The sequence below is a fragment of the Gobio gobio genome (assembly GCF_949357685.1).
Source record: "Gobio gobio genome assembly, chromosome: 2".
Classification (NCBI taxonomy): Eukaryota; Metazoa; Chordata; class Actinopteri; order Cypriniformes; family Gobionidae; genus Gobio; species Gobio gobio.
The window spans coordinates 39,613,001-39,633,757 of record NC_137098.1 but is presented as its reverse complement, the minus strand read 5'-3'; the positions used below and the strand labels follow the sequence as shown (position 1 = coordinate 39,633,757).

The 20,757-nt window shown below is 39.3% G+C and overlaps 1 protein-coding gene across 1 annotated transcript in view; it reads right to left on the bottom strand.

Moving 5' to 3' along the window:
• The window catches only part of rnf32 (ring finger protein 32), a gene marked incomplete at both ends in the record, with an annotated part of 50,770 nt that overhangs the window by 8,449 nt on the left and 21,564 nt on the right, over positions 1-20,757 (bottom strand). The window contains 2 exons of the mRNA XM_079803725.1: positions 4,177-4,319; positions 4,403-4,661. Of these exons, the coding sequence (XP_079659851.1) occupies positions 4,177-4,319; positions 4,403-4,661 (402 nt within the window). The remainder of the gene's footprint in view (positions 1-4,176; positions 4,320-4,402; positions 4,662-20,757) is intronic.

Genomic DNA, 20,757 nt, shown 5'->3' with positions numbered 1-20,757 from the left:
GAGTTCCTTTCACTGGAACGAAGGGGCCAAGCCAACCCCTGAAAAACAACCACACACCATAATCCCCCCTCCACCAAACTTTACACTTGGCACAGTGCAGTCAGGTAAGTACCGTTCTCCTGGCAACCGCCAAACCCAGACTCGTCCATCGAATTTCCAGACAGAGAAGCGTGATTCATCACTCCAGAGAACACGTCTCCACTGCTCTAGAGTCCAGTGACGGTGTGCTTTACACCACTGTATCTGACGCTTTGCATTGCACTTGGTGATGTAAGGCTTAGATGCAGCTGCTCGGCCATGGAAACCCTTTCCATGAAGCTCTCTACACACTGTTGTTGAGCTGTGAAGGCCAGACGAAGTTTGGAGGTCTGTAGCTATTGACTCTGCAGAAAGTTGGCGACTTCTGCGCACTGTGCACCTCAGCATGCGCTGACCCTGCTCTGTGATTTCACATGGCCTACCACTTCATGGCTGAGTTACTGTTGTTCCCCATTGCTTCCACTTTGTTATTATACCACTATAATAACATTTCAAGAATGGACTTGAACCACGCTTGAATTCACTGAGCTCCTGAGAACGACCCATTCTTTCACAAATGTTTGTAGAAGCGTCTGCATGCCTAGGTGCTTGATTTTATACACCTGTGGCCATGGAATTGGTTGCCACCTGTGCAATAATTCCATTCGTGAAATTTCCTCACTACTAAATATTCCACAGTCAACAGTTAGTGGTATTATAACAAAGTGGAAGCAATTGGGAACAACAGCAACTCAGCCACAAAGTGGTAGGCCACGTAAAATCACAAAAATTCTTTCTGCAGAGTCAATAGCTACAGACCTTCAAACTTCATGTGGCCTTCAGATTAGCTCTCGAACAGTGCGTAGAGAGCTCCATGGAAAGGGTTTCCATGGCCGAGCAGCTGCATCCAAGCCTTACATCATCAAGTGCAATGCAAAGCGTCAGATACAGTGGTGTAAAGCACGCAGCCACTGGACTCTAGAGCAGTGGAGACGTGTTCTCTGGAGTGATGAATCATGCTTCTCTGTCTGGCAATCCAATGGACGAGTCTGGGTTTGGCGGTTGCCAGGAGAACAGTACTTGCCTGACTGCATTGTGCCAAGTGTAAAGTTTGGTGGAGGGGGGATTATAGTGTGGGGTTGTTTTTCAGGGGTTGGGCTTGGCCCCTTAGTTCCAGTGAAAGGAACTCTTAATGCTTAATGCAGGCCTTCTCGTCCAACATCAGTTCCTGACCTCACAAATGTGCTTCTAGAAGAATGGTCAAAGATTCCCATAAACACTCCTAAACCTTGTGGAAAGTCTTCCCAGAAGAGTTAAAGCTGTTGTAGCCGCAAAGGGTGGGCCAACTCCATATTAAACCCTATGGATTAAGAATGGGATGTCATTAAAGTTCATGTGCATGTAAAGGCAGGCGTCCCAAAACTTTTGGCAATATAGTGTGTATATATACATATATATATATATACACACTATATTGCCAAAAGTTTGGGGGCGCCTGCCTTTACATGCACATGAACTTTAATGACATCCCATTCTTAATCCATAGGGTTTAAAATGGATTAAGATATATATAAATAAATATATATATATATATATACACAGTCTTTTATGATCCTCAAGCCTGCATTTATTTGATCAAAAATACAGGTCACACGATCCAATTTTACTATCACTTGGTATTAAGTAACTGTCTGATCAACGACTTCAGTGCAGGTTAAATAGTTACGGCAGTAGGTGGAGGAGAGGGACTGACTTCGTTCGAGAGTGAGTTATTAGACTATTCATTAAAAAAACGCTGACTCATTCTGAAACAAAGCAAGGTTGCAAACCAGAAAATTATAAGCAAATAATTTATAAGCAAAGTGCCTCTGAATCTGACACTTCTTCACTTCATAGAGATCAATCCATTGTCCAGCGCTGTACCAGTCATGGGAAATCCCCTTAAAGTAATAGTTTACCCTAAAATGAAAATTCTTCATCCTTTACTCTCCCTTAACATGTTCAAAACTGACATTCTTTAAAATGTCTTCTTTTGTGTTCAGCAGAAGAAAGAAACTCATACATGTTTTAGAACAAGCTAAGGGAGAGTAAATGATGACAGAATTTTCATTTTAGGGTGAACTATCCCTTTAACCATTGAAAGGATACTATGACAAAGATACTTTCCTCGTTCAACCTGATTTTTTCCCCATAAATGATTGACCTGAAGAATGAAAGCTGTATCATATATTTGGAAATATATGAGCATTATCACGTTCATAGCCATGCGAAATCTCTCTTTATCTATATCAGATGGGCTGCAGCGTTAATTTTGCGTGAAAAGATTTTTTCTTTTTTTTAATTAAACACTAATTTCATATACATTGTCATTCAATAATTCAAACACTTTCATGTTCTTCATACATATTTATTTTCAAGGGGTTTCCAGGACTTACACTTCAAGCACTTTATGCACCTTGTACGAACCCTGATGTTAACAAATATAATAGTTAAGAATTATATATTTTATATATTAATATTTCTCAAATCATCTTGTATTATGTGATCAATAATATTTTGGACATGCATAACTTACAACGTAAGCTGACCTGCTTAAGACTCCTCTCACCATATTGTATCTTTTTATCCCTACAATAGAATTGTTTGTGCCAATGATAATTGTTTTGAGGATTACATAATTCCTCAAATTAATATATTTAATATGAACAACATAAAATAAATATAAAATAATATTCTAATATATAATATGAAATATATATTATATTACTAAATATTATTGCTTCCTTATTAAAATGTTCTACTTTGGTCATGTCTTTTCGGTCACATCTTAGTGAAATGTGAAACGTTTTATTAAACGCTGAGATCTAATTAACCCACACATATAGACATGCTCAAACTAATATTTACATGTGACTAAGGCAACTTTGTTGTCTCTGAACATCTGGTCTTTTTCCCAGCATTCTTAAGGAGATTGGCAACTTAAAAGGGAATCGGGAAGCTGTAAATGGCTGGTTGACCTCTCACACTGACCTAACTGACTGCTACTTCATTCACAAAACAGCTAAGGTACAAGTCATTATGGTATTTTTTTAGTTACAAGACCCTAAAAGGGGAATTTGTGTACATGTGTATGTGTAGGAAAAAAAGAGGCATCTACTGACTGACAGAACATACTGCAGGAATTCCTTGATTCAGGATAAGAAAGAAGACGACATACAGTTGAGGAGAGACGGAGAAGGTTAAGTCCTCTCAGGAACAATCAAGACTGCTCATTTATTTCCTACAATTGCAATACATTACAATTCTGCATAAAACAGAGAAATATGTTTTGCTGCCTTGAGGTCTTTTAGAACATTCCCTTGTCTTCATATTCAAAGTGTTCCTTAAAAGGGTAGTTCCCACAGAAATTAAAATTCATTTAATCACCCTCATGTTGTTCCAAACCTGTATGACTTTCTTTCTTCTAGAATACAAAAGAAGATATTTTGAATTAAGGGTGTCATGCACTTAATTTTTTGAAGGGTCACCAGTGACAATTCTGGCACTTCTTTCGAAGGCTGTGAATCGTGAAAGTGTAGTTTTGTACGGGCCGTGTTAAATCCTGATATAATATACATTTTTAAAATGGGCCAAGCAAAATTGCAACTAAATTCTACTGCCAGTGAGTTCCCTGCAAGACAACATACATTATTAACACCTTTACTGTTACTGTTCCACAATATTAACGCTAAACTGCATCTTATCTCTGCATTTGGAAGCACGTTTTGTGAATCAGGGTTTGTTCTCTCTCTGTAATCTTTAACACACTGCACCTGCGACACAGATTCCCTAGAGTGTGAGTTCAGCCAAAAGTCATTCTCAAAAAAGGCTGACATTTAAATGAATATGTAATAACACATAAATATTGCAATGATGTATAATCTCATTAAATGCTCAAATTATTTGGTTGTATTGTGCTGACATATTAAGATTGGGTCAAATTTTCTTTGGATTCCACCACTAATCACATAGGCTAAATGGCATATTTTTGGCTTCAAAATGTACCAAAAGGTGAACGATTTAATTTTGTACCTGGGACTTAACAATCAAATGATTCCACTTGGCTCAAATCTAAGGTGGCATGTGAATGGGCATGAATGGGCCTCTGAGGGCAGTTACCTGTGGTTGCAGACGAAACTCCTCCCTGCATATCACACAGGGCTGGGTTGAGTCTCCCTCCTGGATGGACCTGGTTTTGACCTCTGCCCACTCCTCTGCTGTTAGTCTTCTTGAGGGGGCTGCCACCAGACCCATCCTCTGGGCTGCATCATCATCAACAACTGCATATTAGCCACTGTGAGCTTTCGACTCAATTTCAGCATGAAGCACCATGATCGCAGCTTACCAAGAGTCAGAGGTGGAGGGGCATGATCCAGCACATACTCTCTCTCCTCTTGTCCTTGTGTCTGCTCAGGATATCTGACTCTCTGCCTTGTGTTGTGGTTTTTGTGCCTCCTACTAACATGTGCAGCCCCACAGCCAGCGGGAGAAGAAGTGTCTGATACGGGAAGGTTATACGCAATGTTTTGAATAGGAGCGCTTCTTGTGATATGGTCCTGTAGTGCTACAGCTGCTAGAGTCAGTCTCCTGCTCTCTGCTTTACCCTAAGGAACATGGAGCTGTCAAACTCAGTTAAGAAGACCGATAATAAATATCAGTCCATTTCACACATTTAAGAGCCTTTTGAATTACACAGTAGACTCCTTGACCAAAAAAAAAAAATCAGGATGACCATTAAAAAATAAACATGAATCTTTATAGACCAGTATAAACTAGTTTTACCGACACTTTACAATTATTACACTTATATATATATGTGTGTGTGTGTGTGTGTGTGTGTGTGTGTGTGTGTGTGTGTGTGTGTGTGTGTGTGTGTGTGTGTGTGTGTGTGTGTGTGTGTGTGTGTGTGTGTGTGTGTGTGTGTGTGTGTGTGTGTGTGTGTGTGTGTGTGTGTGTGTGTGTATGTGTGTGTGTGGACTGGTAATCCCTACGTTATGGGGACAAAATGTCCCCACAAAGATGGCAATATCCGAAATCCTCGTCCTTGTGGGGACATTTGCTGGTCCCCATGAGGAAAACATTGTATAAATCAGACTAAGTGATGTTTTTTGAAAATGTAAAAATGCAGAATGTTTCCTGTGATGGGTAGGTTTAGGGGCAGGGGCAGTGTAGGGGGATAGAATATACAGTTTATACAGTATAAAAACCATTACGCCTATGGGAAGTCCCCATTAAACATGAAAACCCAACGTGTGAAACAGCGTGTGAAAAGGACTGATATTTATTATCTGTATTTTGCCTTTGACAAGAGATCATAAATATGACAAACATTCTCAAAACTGTGCCCACATGAGTGAAGATGACCAGTGACTTCACATGAGTGAAGTAAGTTAGACCAGTGAGATGAATGGCAATGCTAATGGTATTTTAGAGTAGACCTATCTGTCTTTTTTTACTTGGTTTTCCTATAGACCCTAACCCTAATGGCCATGAAGCATTACCAACTTCTGAGACAACTTCTAATCCAGTGCTTTCATTCCAGTTCAAACAAACCTTTAAACTTAAACTGTGTGCTCAAGAGCTGCAAGAGCTGAAGTCTGTGATATTTATATGGAGAGTCTGGGAATTTGAGACTGTGTCTTACAGCAAGTTCCTATTTTATGACAAGATTGCATGTTGTTAAATTGAACATTGCATCATATACGAGTGATTTATGAGTACCATAACAATGGTAGATTATATTGATATGATGATAATGATTACATGATTAGATGAGCGGGACTAAGTTAAATTCGTAAAGCAGAAAAGATTTTAGTCACCAGCCTCATAAAAATGTCACGGGTGTTAACTACATTTCAAGCCCCTATTAAGCAGTTTACATTACAGCGTCGATTTATCTTACACCTGTTTCTCACAGAGATATGAACACAGAGATTAGAGTTTGTAAAGAGTTTACTAGAACTTGCGAATGTGTCGTTGATATGGCGGACAATTGTTTACCATGGCAACTGATACAATTGACTGAATCAGAACAGTAACCATAACAGCTAGCAAGAGCTCGTCGCCTAGCGGGGAAAATAAGGCAAACGTTCGCCTAAATTATGAAGCGCAAAATAAGCAGCGACGCATTTTGATAACCTTACAAGTCACCCTCTCATACTAGCTTAACAACACAGAGAGGATCCTCGAAAAGAGTGAAGAAAAAAGCACCTCACCCGTGGCATTGCTGTCCACAGAAACACTGTTTACTTGGTCGCTATGCGACGAAGTTCCATTCTACGCAGTGTGACGTTCCCACGAACTCATCTAATTTTCCTGATTGTCAATATACCTGATTATGATGAACTGAATAGTGGAAATACTTTTAAAATGGAACAATACGCTTTTAAATACATGTACCATCTGAGGTCTGAAAATAATAATGTTCATTTTTCAAATGCACTCATTTATAGTTAATTGGCTAAAGAAAATTTAAAAACAAACAACCATGTCTAGTTTATGGTGTTTGTTAAAAGCATTAGCCTATAGAGAAGAACAGCAGAACATTTATTATTTTGTTAGCCCATCTTCAACCTAAGCACACGCTCATGTCCCAACATTTTTTATCATAATAATAAAATAAAATAAAATAAAAAAGTTAGCCTTAAAAAACTGTGTAATTTCAACAATTTTACACAGGGGGGAAAAACTTAATATAGGCCTAAGCTGGCCTGAGTGATTTTTTTTCTGTGATCAGATTTGTCCATGATTTATTTATTTATTTATTTAGGCTATTGATTTATTTACTTATTTATTTATTAAGTCAGAACGTTTCTTGACAGGTGACTGCGTGATTGAGATGACGAATTAAATCAGCTGCAGGGTTTGCACTGGTTTGGAGGGGAAAACATACATGGCCAATTGTATATTGTATAATGTATAAAGCATATAGGCTTATCTTGAATGTAAGTTGCTTTGAATAACTTGTGTTACACTTTTTCTGTCCTTATTTTTTATTTTTATTTTAAGAAGGACTACACATTACTTTACCATGGTTAAAAGGGTTTGCTTGTTCAGAGATACAAATAATAACTTTAAATGATTAAGGTCAATTGGTAAAACACATCTCATCGAGTTGTCGTCAAATGCTGAATTCCTCAAAGCTTCTTTGTTCATACCTGAACCATGAGCTCAGGTGTCTCGAAGAGGTCATTCTGGGATGTTAAAAAATAACTTCAGAGGAAAAACACACACACACGATGCTTCACCCGTGAACATAATGTAATATTGCAAAATTACATTTTATAATTTGGAAAGTCCAATAAATTGCAAACACAAGGTGCAAACTATATGTTCAACACCCATTACATTAAAAAAAGTGTGGACATCTTTAAAAAGAACATTGGCCTTCTCTCTTGTTGTGACAGAGGAAAACCATTATGCTTTTTTCCCATAGACTCATGTGTTCTTGAGATTAGTGCAAGAAAAGTGCATTCTATGGCCTTTAATGTACGGAGCAATTTATTTGTGAGGAATTTAGTGTGTTCAATCAAAAACCTGTCTTCCCCAATCCCCATGATTTGAGGCCTATCATTTGTGTTTTTAAAGCTGCAGTCCATAACTTTTTGCACTCTAGCGGTTAATAAACAGAACTGCATGCGTCTTGCGGAAGAACATTGCAGCCGGGGCTACTTCTCTCTGTTTATGTCTATGGCGAGTCATGCAGGGACTGTGCTCCTCCGCAGCGGTTCCTACCAGACCGGTCTGAAATAGTCCCAATATAAACACTAAACTATAATTTTTGTAAATCTCTCCATAAAAGCTGCTTTCTTCCAACTGTCATTTGATCTTATTATGTGCTTTCATTATCAGCATTTGTTTTCTTCCTCTCTATAGATGCCAGTTTAAAGAGCTTTTTTATTTAACTTTCTTCGATGTGAACCATTTTACCTGTTATGAGGTAGGCTATTTAAAAAAAAGTTGTTCTATGTGCCGATGACCTAAGAAACAAGGACTGTGGGCTCTGTTGGTGTGATGTTTAGAATGCAAACCTTTGCTGAACTTCTGTGCAAACTTTGCAAGGCACAGACAGCTTGAAAAGCGAGAAGTAATCCATCAATTTATCTCTGCTTAAAGGAACACGCCGACTTTTTGGGACTTTAGCTTATTCACCGTATCCCCCAGAGTTAGATAAGTCCAAACATACCATTCTCATCTCTGTGTGTGCCTTAACTCTTTCTGACGCACCCACCGCTAGTCTAGCTTAGCACAAAGACTGGAGGTAAACGGCTCCAGCTAGCCTACTGCTCAATAAGTTTCAAAATAGCTACAGCGCCTGAAAATAGACTAACTCCCGTCAACATAACCAACGTGTCAACATGCTTTCACAGAGAGCGTGCTGGGGACTATTTTCAGGCATCCATGGTACGGCAGCAAAGTTCCATGATCATTACGCAGGAATGAGAGTATAGTTCCTAGCCATGTTGGTCTAGAAAATCACAACTTTTCATTTTCCGTCTGTCTTAGTACATGATGTAACTATACACATCACAACATGTAAATAGGAAAATATTGCCGTTATTTTGTCACTTATTGAGCAGTAGGCTAGCTGGAGCCGTTTACCTCCAGTCTTTGTGCTAAGCTAGGCTAGCAGTGAGTGCGTCCGAAAGAGTTATGGCACACACGGATATGAGAATGGTATGTATGGACTTCTCTAACTCTGAGGGATGCGGTGAATAAGCTTAAGTCCCAAAAAGTCGGTGTGTTCCTTTAAAGAGAAGGGGCATGCATAATCTGAATATGAATATGTTCACGTCAAAGTGGGGAAAGATAATTAAGGAGAGAGCTTGTTTTTAAAGCTTGAGAGAAATAGTGCAATATGTGTTACTGAATAATTTGAAACAACAATGGAGAAATTCCCCAAGGATTGTTGGTCCTTTGTCCTTAGAAGCATTGGTAAAGAACAGAATGTGCAGCTTTCCAATCAAGTCAGGTAATGTTAGGCTATTTGCCTGATGGCTTTCAAAATTCTCAGACACACAGCACAAAAGCCTGTTCAAAGCTCTTGTTTGAATGACTTACTAGTTGAGATGAATGAATGAATAATATTTTACTTGATCCATAGCTGACAGTTCAAATGATTTCTTGTGCTTCCTTCTTTTAGAACCTTAATATAATGTCACTCTTATATAATACAACATGCATCATCAACCAACTGAGATGGGAGCTAATCAAAAGGTTGAGACGTTAATGTTATTGCGTTATTTTTGTGTCACTGAAGTAAATATATGAAAAAAGAAAACAGTTTTGTGGAGACGGAAGGCGAAATAGTTAGAACATGTCCACTGAAAATGAAATACAAATCACTGTGTGCTTTTGCGTCTTTTTATTTCATTTGCTAAGTGCTACATTACCTCATGCTTTGGACCTCACAAAGGATTTCCCATAAATCTCCTGGCGGCTGAGAGTAATCGATCAGGCGGTTTGATTAACCTGTCTGAAGGGTCCTCCCACAGTACTACAGGTCTTTGCTGGATCTGCGGATTGCTTGTTGGAAATGCTCATTGTCAGTTAGACTGGCTGAGCTCAGACTGCAGAGGATAAATTCTGGGAACGACCTGTGCTGAAGGAACGTCTCTGCGCTCATGTTGCACACAAACGAACAAACTACGGGTGACATAAATTTGGTGATGGCGTGTGGATCAATAGCGCTGCAAGTGATGCTTTTACTATTTGTCTCTTTGGTCACATGTTACTTCCTGCCCATCAACATACCTCGTCCACTTATACGATATATAATAATAAGTCTGGATGCTTTGCACTCGCTCTCGTAGTCTGTAAGGACTTGCTCTGTGTGCCAAGTGGATTTCACTTGAATGTCGCAGTGGTGCCCAGCAATCTGCAACACACTTGCGAAGCCATCTCGTCCCCATAATGGCCAATAATTGAGCAGAATCCATCACAGGGGCCGAAAATAGACTGCCATAATGGCCATAAATTGTAGCCCAGGAGAGATTAACACACAGAGCTGTGCCGACCCTGCTGTGCCTGAGAGTCTCCTGTACCTCCAGAGACAAGCCTGCCTCATTCTCCTCTCTGTCACCTGCTGATTTCATACGTAGGGTCAGCGATTAAAATTATAGCTCCTAAAGCATGAGGCCTTGTGCTCTTGGTGGGTGGATGTGTGGGAAGAGCTGTGCTAATGTCCACAGTATACTGAAGTTTGCAGTGATAGCTCACCTGTGCGGCATGCGCGTTTTAATTCTGTTGAGAACACATTGCAATGGAAAGAGGAAGCTCAGACAGTCATCTGAATAGCCTCAGGCTCAGGATTGCTTACTTTGACCCCCTAACTGTTAAAAGCATAAATGATAAATCTTTATAGAAAATTAGTGTTTTCACTGAGTGAATTTATTGTCGTTATCATTAATGTTGCACCCCCTCACATATACATACACAAACATCCAGAGAGAGGGTAATTAACTCATCTCATTTAAAGCCCAAAGACTTCCTCACAAGTCCCACATTAATCATGGCTTATTTCATGTGATTGAGTGAATGAATGACTGAATGATGGAGGCTGACGTTCGCCTTGGGTTGGTGGAATGTGTTTGTGGTGAAATGTCGTAAATGCAAAAGTACTCTGAGCAAGGAATATAAATATGTCCCTAACCGCTCACTAGAATTATCACATAATTGGGGGCTTTCCACGTCTACCGTAGGGCAACACCCTTCCAACTCCCTGCGCTATGCCCCGAGTTTGAGTTTGGTTTGGTTAGTTTTTATTTGTGGCTTCCGAACATTATCTCTCAATGCGAAACAGTCGATTTGAGTGCAGACAACAAAGTTCTGTTCATTTCACGCAACATTGGCTTGAGGTTTGATAAAGTTCTCCACATAATGTAATATTATATAATCATGTTTTGGTTATTCCATATGTAAATCACCATTCGCTTCTGATTAATAACTGGTCCGAGAATCTTAATCGTCATTATTTCAAAAACATGATGACCATGATAATTTCAGCTTGTTTCAAATGCTATTGTGACTTTTGACTTCTATCACAAACAGTTCTTTCCATTTGTTTGTTTTGTTCAATGTTCTCTCACACTCCATATCCAAATGATTGAATAGATAAGCACAGTTCTTGAGGAAGAAAAAAGCCTAAATGACACATGTTGCCTCACTGTTCAGCAGGCGAGTCATTCAGCACGCCTTTGATACTTCAAAGCATGTTGAGGTTGTGCCAAAGGAGAGGACTACTTTAGTCTTGTGTTGTAATTTCAGACAGTGATGACAGATAAACTATCAGTGCATATTTACTTGTTTTTCACCCTACCAAAGATACAGTGCAGAGAACCACTTTTCCTTTTATTGCTCATATTGACATACACTTCTACTGTTTTCTGTACCCTCAGTCTCTCAGTCAATATGATTACAATGATGCCCAAAGTATGTTTTATTTAGGTACTTCATATCATATTTTCTCATATTTCCACGGTAAACATCATTCGTATTATAAATGTACTGTCTAAATGTTGATTTTTCTAGCCTTTGAATGCTTAAAATATTTTCCTGAGCAGGTCCTCTGGAAATCACATTCTCTTTCAAATTCTGTGCTTCTAAATGTGGTGACATGTGAGCGACACTCGATAATAGCGTTTCGATATGGAGCGTTGAAACATCCTTCATCCATACCACAACATCTGAAGCATCTATTTGACATTGGCTTTGACAGGGAAAAGTTTAAAGTTTGATATGCTCTGTTGCAGATCGTTAATGCTGAGAAAACAAAACGTCTTGCCTTGAATTGCAGTGATGTACATTCACACTAAAGAGGTGGGAAGCTTTACACTAGAGAAAAAATGAATATGTCAGCCGAAACATAATGTCATATTATGAGTTAAAATGTTGTAATCTGTTTGGCATACTCATCATATAGACCAAGTCAGTGAAATATGAAAAATCACCACATATACTACAATGATCAGCTTGATGGCATGCACATCATTTAAAAAAAGATGGATGTGTTTTGACTTCTTGTTTAAACAAATCTGCACATGATGTGGATTATCTTATTATTAAAATCAGTTAAAATGGACAGGTCTCAGGCAGATATGGGGCTGTATTCACAAAACATTATAGCATTATATCTTATAGCACTAAGAGTTCTCCTAAATAGCAGTAAAAGTTCTTAGTTAAAGGGTTAGTTAACTTTATTTATAATTTAATATTTATCATTTGTCGCTTCTCACTTGAATTCTGCAATCTCTTGAGCTGAAGACATGTAAGAGGCTGGCAATTAGCTATTAGGCCTACTTGTTTAATTACTGACACTTAGTCTACTTTTAAAATGTTTTATTTGAATATGGCAAAACAATTATTTTAAAATCTCAATTTGAATATGGCAACATTCTTATTTTAAAACCTTTAGGCTATTTGAATATGGCAACATGATGCCTCATTCTACAACATTTCTATGATTAAATGATTGACAGAGACTTGCAGCCAATCACTGTGGTCAGAGTTAGGAAGCGTGATGACATCATCCATAGCAACGAGGTTGTTGAATCATGATTCGGATCGCGTGTCAAACCGCCAAACTGCTGAAATCACGTGACTTTGGCGCTCCGAACCGCTGATTCGCTTCATGCAGGAGTGTTTTGAAATCGGCTATTACTACATAAGTCGTTATTTCGTTTTTTTTGGCGCACCAAAAATATTCTAGTCGCTTTATAATATTAATATTGAACCAATGTACTCACATGAACGGATTTAAATATGTGTTTAGTACATTAATGGATCTTGAGAGAGGAAATGTGATTGCTGGCTATGGATGCCTCACTGAGCCATCGGATTTCAACAAACAAAGCTTAATTTGTGTCCCGAAGATGAATGGAGCTCTTACGGGTGTGGAACGGCATGAGGGTGAGTAATAAATGACATTATTTTCATTTTTGGGTGAACTAATCCTTTAAGAGTTTTCTCTTATCACCTATTCCTAAAGCTGCTAAGACCAACTTTTACTAAGGAATAGAGAGAGTCTTAAAGGGATAGTTCACCCAAAAACGAAAATTTGATGTTTTTCTGCTTACCCCTAAGGCATCCAAGAATGTAGGTTTCTTTGTTTCTTCAGTTGAACACAAATGAAGATTTTTAACTCCAACCGTTGCTGTGTATCACTCATATAATGCTTGTCAATGGGGTCTAATTCTATTAGACCAAAAAAAAAAACATGGACAGACAACTTCAAATTAAACCCAGCGGCCCGTGACGACACATTGATGACACGAAACGATACCTCATTTGAACGATCCACGCCATGATCCATGCAGGCACTAATGAGGTATCTATGTATATATGATATAACATATACAATATAATATATATATATATAATATATCTATGACCCGGCCAGAATTTTGACCTCACACCCGGGATGTGCAGTCTGCAGAGCTGAAGCGTTCGTCTGATATGAGGTGATATATTTGCATAAAAACCGCTTGGTTTCTCTCAGAAACCGATCGTTTCGTGTCTTAAGACATCAATGTGTCGTCACGGGCCGCTGGGTTTAATTTGAAGTTGTCTGTCCATGTTTTTTTTTTTGGTCTAATAGAATTAGACCCCATTGACAAGCATTATATGAGTGATACACAGCAACGGTTGGAGTTAAAAATCTTCATTTGTGTTCTACTGAAGAAACGAAGACACCTTAGGGGTAAGCAGAAAAACATCAAATTTTTGTTTTTGGGTGAACTATCCCTTTAAGCTAAGAACAGGGCAGGGTTGACCTTGTTACTATGGATGATGTCATCTCGCTTCCTGACTATGACCACAGTGATTGGCTGATAGGGGAGGGGTCTCTGTCAATCATTTAATCATAGAAAATTGTAGAATAAGGTATCATGCTACCATATTCAAATAAAGATTCAAAAGTAGACTAAGTGTCACTAATGAAACGAGTAGGCCTATATGTTAATTGTCAGCCTCTTACATGTCTTCATCTCGAGAGATTGCAGAATTCAAGCGAGAAGCGACAAATTATGTTTTATAAATAAAGTTCTGGAGGAGTACTAATAATCAGCTCAAGTACGTTATACACAGCCGACTCACCTTACCTCGACAGCTTTCTGCATCCCTCCGCCACCCCAACTCCTCATTCTTGGCCCAGCCGAGATAATAAATAAAAATTTTTTTTTGGCATTTTTGCATTTTTATTATGATAGGTCAGTGAGTAGACAGGAAACGAAGTGGAAGAGAGAAAGGGGAGAAAGGTCCGCAACAGCCATTAGGATTGTTTGTGATTTCTACTCCTAACGTTTCACAGATTTAGGAGCTAGTTTTAGCCAAGCGGCAACCTCCCGCAGTTTCTCTTGAAGCCAATACGGAAGTAACATATACTGCAATTCAGGCTCCAGAAGGGAGCAGAATCTCATTAAGTCCCATGTTAAAATGCCCTACTTTACAAAAAAAAAAAAAAAAAACATGTTTACAGCCTGGTACAAATTGTGGTTTTGGTCTATACGGCTAATTTTACCCTTCATGACAACTGTGAGGGGGGTGAATTTTTTTATAACTCATTCGTCTACATTATATAAAGCCTTAAAGTTCTGCATAATTAAGGACGTGGTCACTTTGAGTGACAGGTGGATAGCCATTTATCTGCTGTCTGTTAGTCATCGCATCACTTAAGCTCCGCCCACGTCCCGCCTCTATGCCCATTTTCTGTTATCTGGGAGTGACGCACTGCCTAGATGGCAACGGCCAGCTCGTCCCTACTTTGCACTTCAAAACTGCACATCAGAATCCTATGGGTGACGTCACGGACACTATGTCCATATTTTTTTTAGTGCTAAAATGCTTTGTGAAATACTCTTAGAGCAAAAATGAAGGAGTCCTAAAATTAGGACTGACACGCCCATTATTTTTAAGAGTTTCTCCTAAATCGTCAAGTTAGGAGCTACTTTTAGCCTTAAGTTGTTTTGTGAATACTGCCCCAGATCCTCAGCCACACCACACTTTTTTTTAGCTCAGTCAGGCATTCCTTGTTTTAACAATGAAAAAAAATCTATTAGCCTATTTATTGATTCATGTGTCCATGAAAGGTGTTATGATCTTACAATGGAAAAGTACTAAGATTGTCTGTGGATAATGAATAATCTTGAATAATCAGGCAGGCATAGGTCTTCTTTTCAAGTCACACTCAAATGTTACACAACGGTCAAGAGGTTATGAACCTAGACATTTCAATGAGATTTCCTCTGTGGCATGTTAACATGGCACTTTTTTGTAATGACTGGTTGATAGCCTCAGGAGGTGACAGCCCGTTGGCTGCTAGCCTGACCCTGCCATCCGTGCTGAAGTAAATATCTCATCACTTTACAACCCCTCAGCGGTATCTCTTCGACAGCATGAACATGGAAGACATGAAGAAAATCAAAAATTTTCCATATGTCTAAATTCATAGTTCATTGCTCATACTTTTGCTCAAGTTCCTCTCCCCAGCATCTAAGTCATGAACTCTATGATGGCTCATATTTTTCTTAATCCTGGCATGCTTTTGTTTTATTGTTTTAGAGCATAATTTTTTTTAGGCCAATAATAGTATATATTCCCAAAATGTAATAATTGATCATATTTACAACGGAACTGAATCAATACTGAACTGACTTGATGAGACAAGTTTCTTTTTAAGAGCTCTGTTTGTATAATTGAATCATTATTTTCCTGCTGATCACTGTAAAGCTGCTTTGAAACAATCTGTATTGTATAAAACACTATAAAAATAAAGGTGATTTGACTTAACCAAGAAGTCTTGGTATCTGCCTAACATTCAGAGAAAAGGCCTATTAGCCTTTTTATAAGATGGCTTGCATTTAGGTAATCTCTTTTCTGCATTCTACTAATATACTTACTTGACTTTCTGCTCTCCAAATGTAAAAAGGTGCATTACGAACATTATTGGCAGGGGGAAGAAAAATGCCTTGGGCCTTGACAGCTTTGATTGGCTGATAGTTTTGTCTCACATTACAGTGTTGAACCATCGGGCCCATCCACGTGTCAGGGAAGGGAAATGGAAGATCAAGGGCAGAGGAGAGTGGCGTGTTTACATTTTTCTCTGATGTTCCTCTCTCCACATCTCTCATCCAGCTCTGTGAATCAATAAAGGATGGATAAAGTGGAGGAGGAGATCCAGTTCATGTAACCTTTCCGCGGGGTGAACAAGCTTTGTGAGCTTTATCACGTCAGCTTGTGGATTTTTCTCATGTTGGGGAATCACAATGAATAGCTTATCTCAATTTGGAAATAAAGAAAAACCTAGATACTTCCTCTCTTGTGATATTTTGAGCATTATCATATTATTTGATACTGGCTCATGCTGAAGGTATACCGATTACGTAGCCTAAAATTTGAACAGCCTTCTATCTGTAGGCTACCATTTTGACTTCTTTGCTCGCTGTTTTGCTCTTATGCTGTGTATAGACCATTCACTAAGCTGGACAGCCAATCAGAGTTCTCTCTCACACCGACGGCCTGACACCGATTCTACATGTTGAATCGGCCCAAAAAAACAAACAGAGATAGTGTCCGACTAGAGCCAACGGTACACACAGATTTAAAAAAAGTCGGCCGACATCGGGCCATTTTTGAGCGTCGGCCGACTTTTTTTAAATCTGTGTGTACCGTTGGCTCTAGTCGGACACTATCTCTGTTTGTTTTTTGGGGCCGATTCAACATGTAGAATCGGTGTCAGGCCGTCAGGCAGTTTTCGTTTCGTTGGTCCTCGTCGGCTATAGCGCTTGTCGATCAGTCGGGCCATCTGATCGTTCTGATTGGCTGTTCTGCTAGCGAACCAGTGTACGAGAAAAAAAAAGTTAGCTTCTGTGGTGAGCGAGATAGTGGCCCTGTCCCAAATGGCACCCTAAGCCCTCACGGTCTTCCTCTGAGTCCGCACTTTCACGACGTAATGCCGCTTTGACTGCTGGGAAGAAGTCCGCTGCGTAGCTCGCACCAGTGCGGGCTCGGCAGAAGTGCGCATCGAGGGCGTATATCGACCTCAAAGGGGGCGCTCGCGAGCACCCTTCTGAGACCTAAAATGACAATTGGGACACTCTGCGGTCTCGTGGACTTAACGGGCACGCGCACGCAGCGGCCATTGTAAGTCCACAAGACCGAAAGTGCACATGAAGTGTGCCATTTGGGACAGGGCCTATGAGGTGCTTTGTTTATATAGGGTATACAGGGTAGCTCTTTTCCGGTTTCCCGCTTTGAATAACAAAAACAGACTACTGCCACCTATTTACTCTTATGCAGGCGCAGAACGGACGTGCTACTTGGCCGTCGGATGTAGAGCGTCTGCTTGGTGTGTCAGGGCAACTTTGGACCCAGATGCTGCCGATGTGAGCCAACTCTGCAGTCTGCTTTCGTCGCTACTAGTTGGTCGGCGTCGGTTTGGTGTGTTCCTTGCTTAATACAGCACTTACTGTCAAACGTAAGCTATCTTGTTGCTGTGTAAACTTGGGCACAGTTCGTTGTGAGCTGTAGGCCTATGTTAACAGACTCATTTGAGTCATTTGTTCGGCAAACGGACTACACTTGTTTCGCTGTATGTTTTTGATTCACTGAAATGATCCGGCTCAAGATTCATTCGGGAGTCGGACTACTGGTCGCGCTGAAAGATTCATTAGGGATTTTGCAGCAGCGAATGGTAGCAGGTCAGTTTATGTTCAAGCGAAGTTGTATGTAGAAGAGGAAAACTCGGAATTCTAGATGATACATGAGTTGCCAAATTGTGCTGTTGGAAGGGGCATGTCTATTTGACACATGGCAGAAGCACTGATTTAAAATGTAGGCAATATAATATATTTAAAATAGAGATAAGTAAGCAAAGCAAATCTGTGGCGAATGTTTTAAAGAAAATAACTCAACGTTTGCTTTAACCAAAAGATTTAGATGGAGTAGCTTATGTATAAATGTAAGTGATAGAAAGGAATATTTTTTTGTATCATTTTGAATTCAGATGTATAGTTATTTGGGTTTTTTTGTTCACGATATAGGCTAATTCTTTTTTTTAGGGTCTGTGTTATGTTTCCGACTTGAATGCATGACATGTCGTAATAACGAACACATGACTCTGAGGTACGAGTTTCCCAGGTGCACTTGAAGGCAGCATTAGTACAGTGTTAGGGTTATGGTGTTATGTATGCGCAAGAACCGCTCATGGAACCAACACCATATTTTTTGGAAAGGAACCCCTCAGACATTGACATTTTGGACTCAGTGTAAAATGTCCTCCATTGCAAATCTCCTCTCATGCTGATTTTTACATCAAAAGGAGGGGATGAGGTAAGGGTGAAACCTAAAAGCTAGACTCAGACACATCAAGCTTTGCGTGCCCTTTAATGCTTAATTATACCTGTTAGGGTGATGAGAGACTTATCCCACAAGCCTCATGATTAATAAACAAGCCATCAAGGACCCAACAAGTTCCTGCTCATCACCTTGACACATACATTCAGTAAGAGGGTACATATCAAAGCCCATGCTGTACATCTCGCATAGACACACACAAAACCGTTAAATTGGCCCACACCAGACCAGCTTTGTCTACTCTCTGACCTGTATCCTTTTGTCTCTCTTTTGTACACCTGTTTGAGTGACAGACGATGAGAACGTGGCGACGGTTGTAGCTCGGATGGGGTGAGTGACAGCCTCAGTCATGCTTTCATCTTTCAGCATTTCACTTCTGCTTTGTAGCAGACCAGCCAGGGTAAGGGTTGCGTTTGGCCCGTTTAGTAAATAGACACACCTCTCTGGGGAAAAAAAAGATGGCTCAGGATGGAGTTACTAACTTCTAGAGCTGAAAAACATACAAGAGTGACCTCAGGCCGAGGTCATGTAAAGATTCCTCCTTTGATAGTCTTACATGTACAAAAAAATTCAATACAGGACTTCACGTGTACATGTCCTGTATACAAAGATCAAACGCAAGTCTCATCTGCCACAGTAATCTGTGATAAGCAGCAAGTTTATACATGTTTAAATGAGAATCTGGAACTAAACTTGAAGGTGTTAAGGAAACTTAAATGTTGAGATATTAGTTTTCATGTCTGTATGATAACATTATTCAGCTGTAAAGACTTACTTTACCTACTGGTTAATGTTTTTGGGATCCAATTGAACAAGGATTATTGATCAGTTCAAGCCAATATTCCTTCATCTTTCCTACAGGTGAATGATTTTTTTTTCTGGCTAACAATAGACAAACACTGTGGCTGCAGTAAACATTCATAAACAGTAAACATCCCTAATCATCTGTTTTTCAAATAATTATTATCGCCATCATAATTCCTGATAAAGAGGAATAATCGACAGTGATGTACTGAATATTTTTAGCTGTGAGGGTCTGTGATTATTAGTATTTAATTATGCTCAGATAAGATTTTTTTTTGTGTAAGTTTAATGTGTTAATGAGATAATGTTTTTGTAGCATCCAATACCAATTTACTCTGCAGAGCTATGAACTGTGAAATAGCTATTTTGGGAAAGTATAGAAATGTCTTACCCTTGAGGGATGAGGAAAACTTTTCTCATTTACTTTTTTACTACTTTGAGAAATAATTGGATAGAACTTCCTACATAGGCTGACTTACTAACACTGGTATTTCATTGGTCGCCTCTGTCTAGACAGCCTCACACCACTTCTTGAGCTATATAATCAGTCTGGAGGTCTTGGAAGCTGAAATTGGTTCTGTCCATCAGCTTGCGTGTTGCAGAAATTGACCTGCCTCTTGCCTCCGTGTTTCATCTCAGACTATAGCCTGCAACAAAAAAGGGCAAAATGTCTTTCCGCATGGCACAATATCATTCTATTAGTCTCTTGCACTCCATATGAAAGTGAAAAAGGTCTTATGGACCCCGCACTAGTTGTAAATTGAACTAGGAAGCCTTTTACTTTTGCTATGAAATGGATTTTAGTTCACTAATAACTTGTTGACAGAAGAAGGAAACAACATTTTCCCTCAAGGTGAAACTGAATGAATACTTCAGTCACAAGTTTCATTTCTTATAATAAAATGGATAGTTGCAGTTCAGGTGTCGGATTAGTTAATACAGCTTTCCAGGGCAAATTAGCGTGAGCGCAATCCTATAAAATCGTTCTGTGCGTGATCTACAGGCGACGTGCAAATTAAACAACAGACGCATCTGGATCATTTCAATAATGACCAACACAATCTACCAAGAGCAGCGCAAATTAGCATCTGGTTTAAGACATGCTTTTTTGGGGCGGTAAATAATGACACACATGCCAGTAAATTGACGAGCACAAACCTTAGTAAATCACCTTGCATGGTTGATTTAAATACTATCCTCGCATAAATTTTGCGTCTGAAAGGGAAACTCCTACAAATGCATATGCAATAAGGTCAGCGGCAAAAATAACCCTGTCCACGCCTTTTCAGCGCTAATTTTTCACTGCGTGTCTGTAAAACACTTGTTCACTACTTGTTCACTCTGCAGCATCCATAGCGGAACATGTTTTTGTTGCACTTCAGTGTTATCTTGTAGCAGAAGGGTATACATTTAATGAATTTGCTTAATAAAATAATTTTGTGTATGAAAAATCTTGCACATTAAAACCATTGTTTTTTTTTGTAGTAACTGTTAATTAATAAGTCAGTTGTCGCTATTTGTGATATAGCACAGTCTCTCATGCCTTAA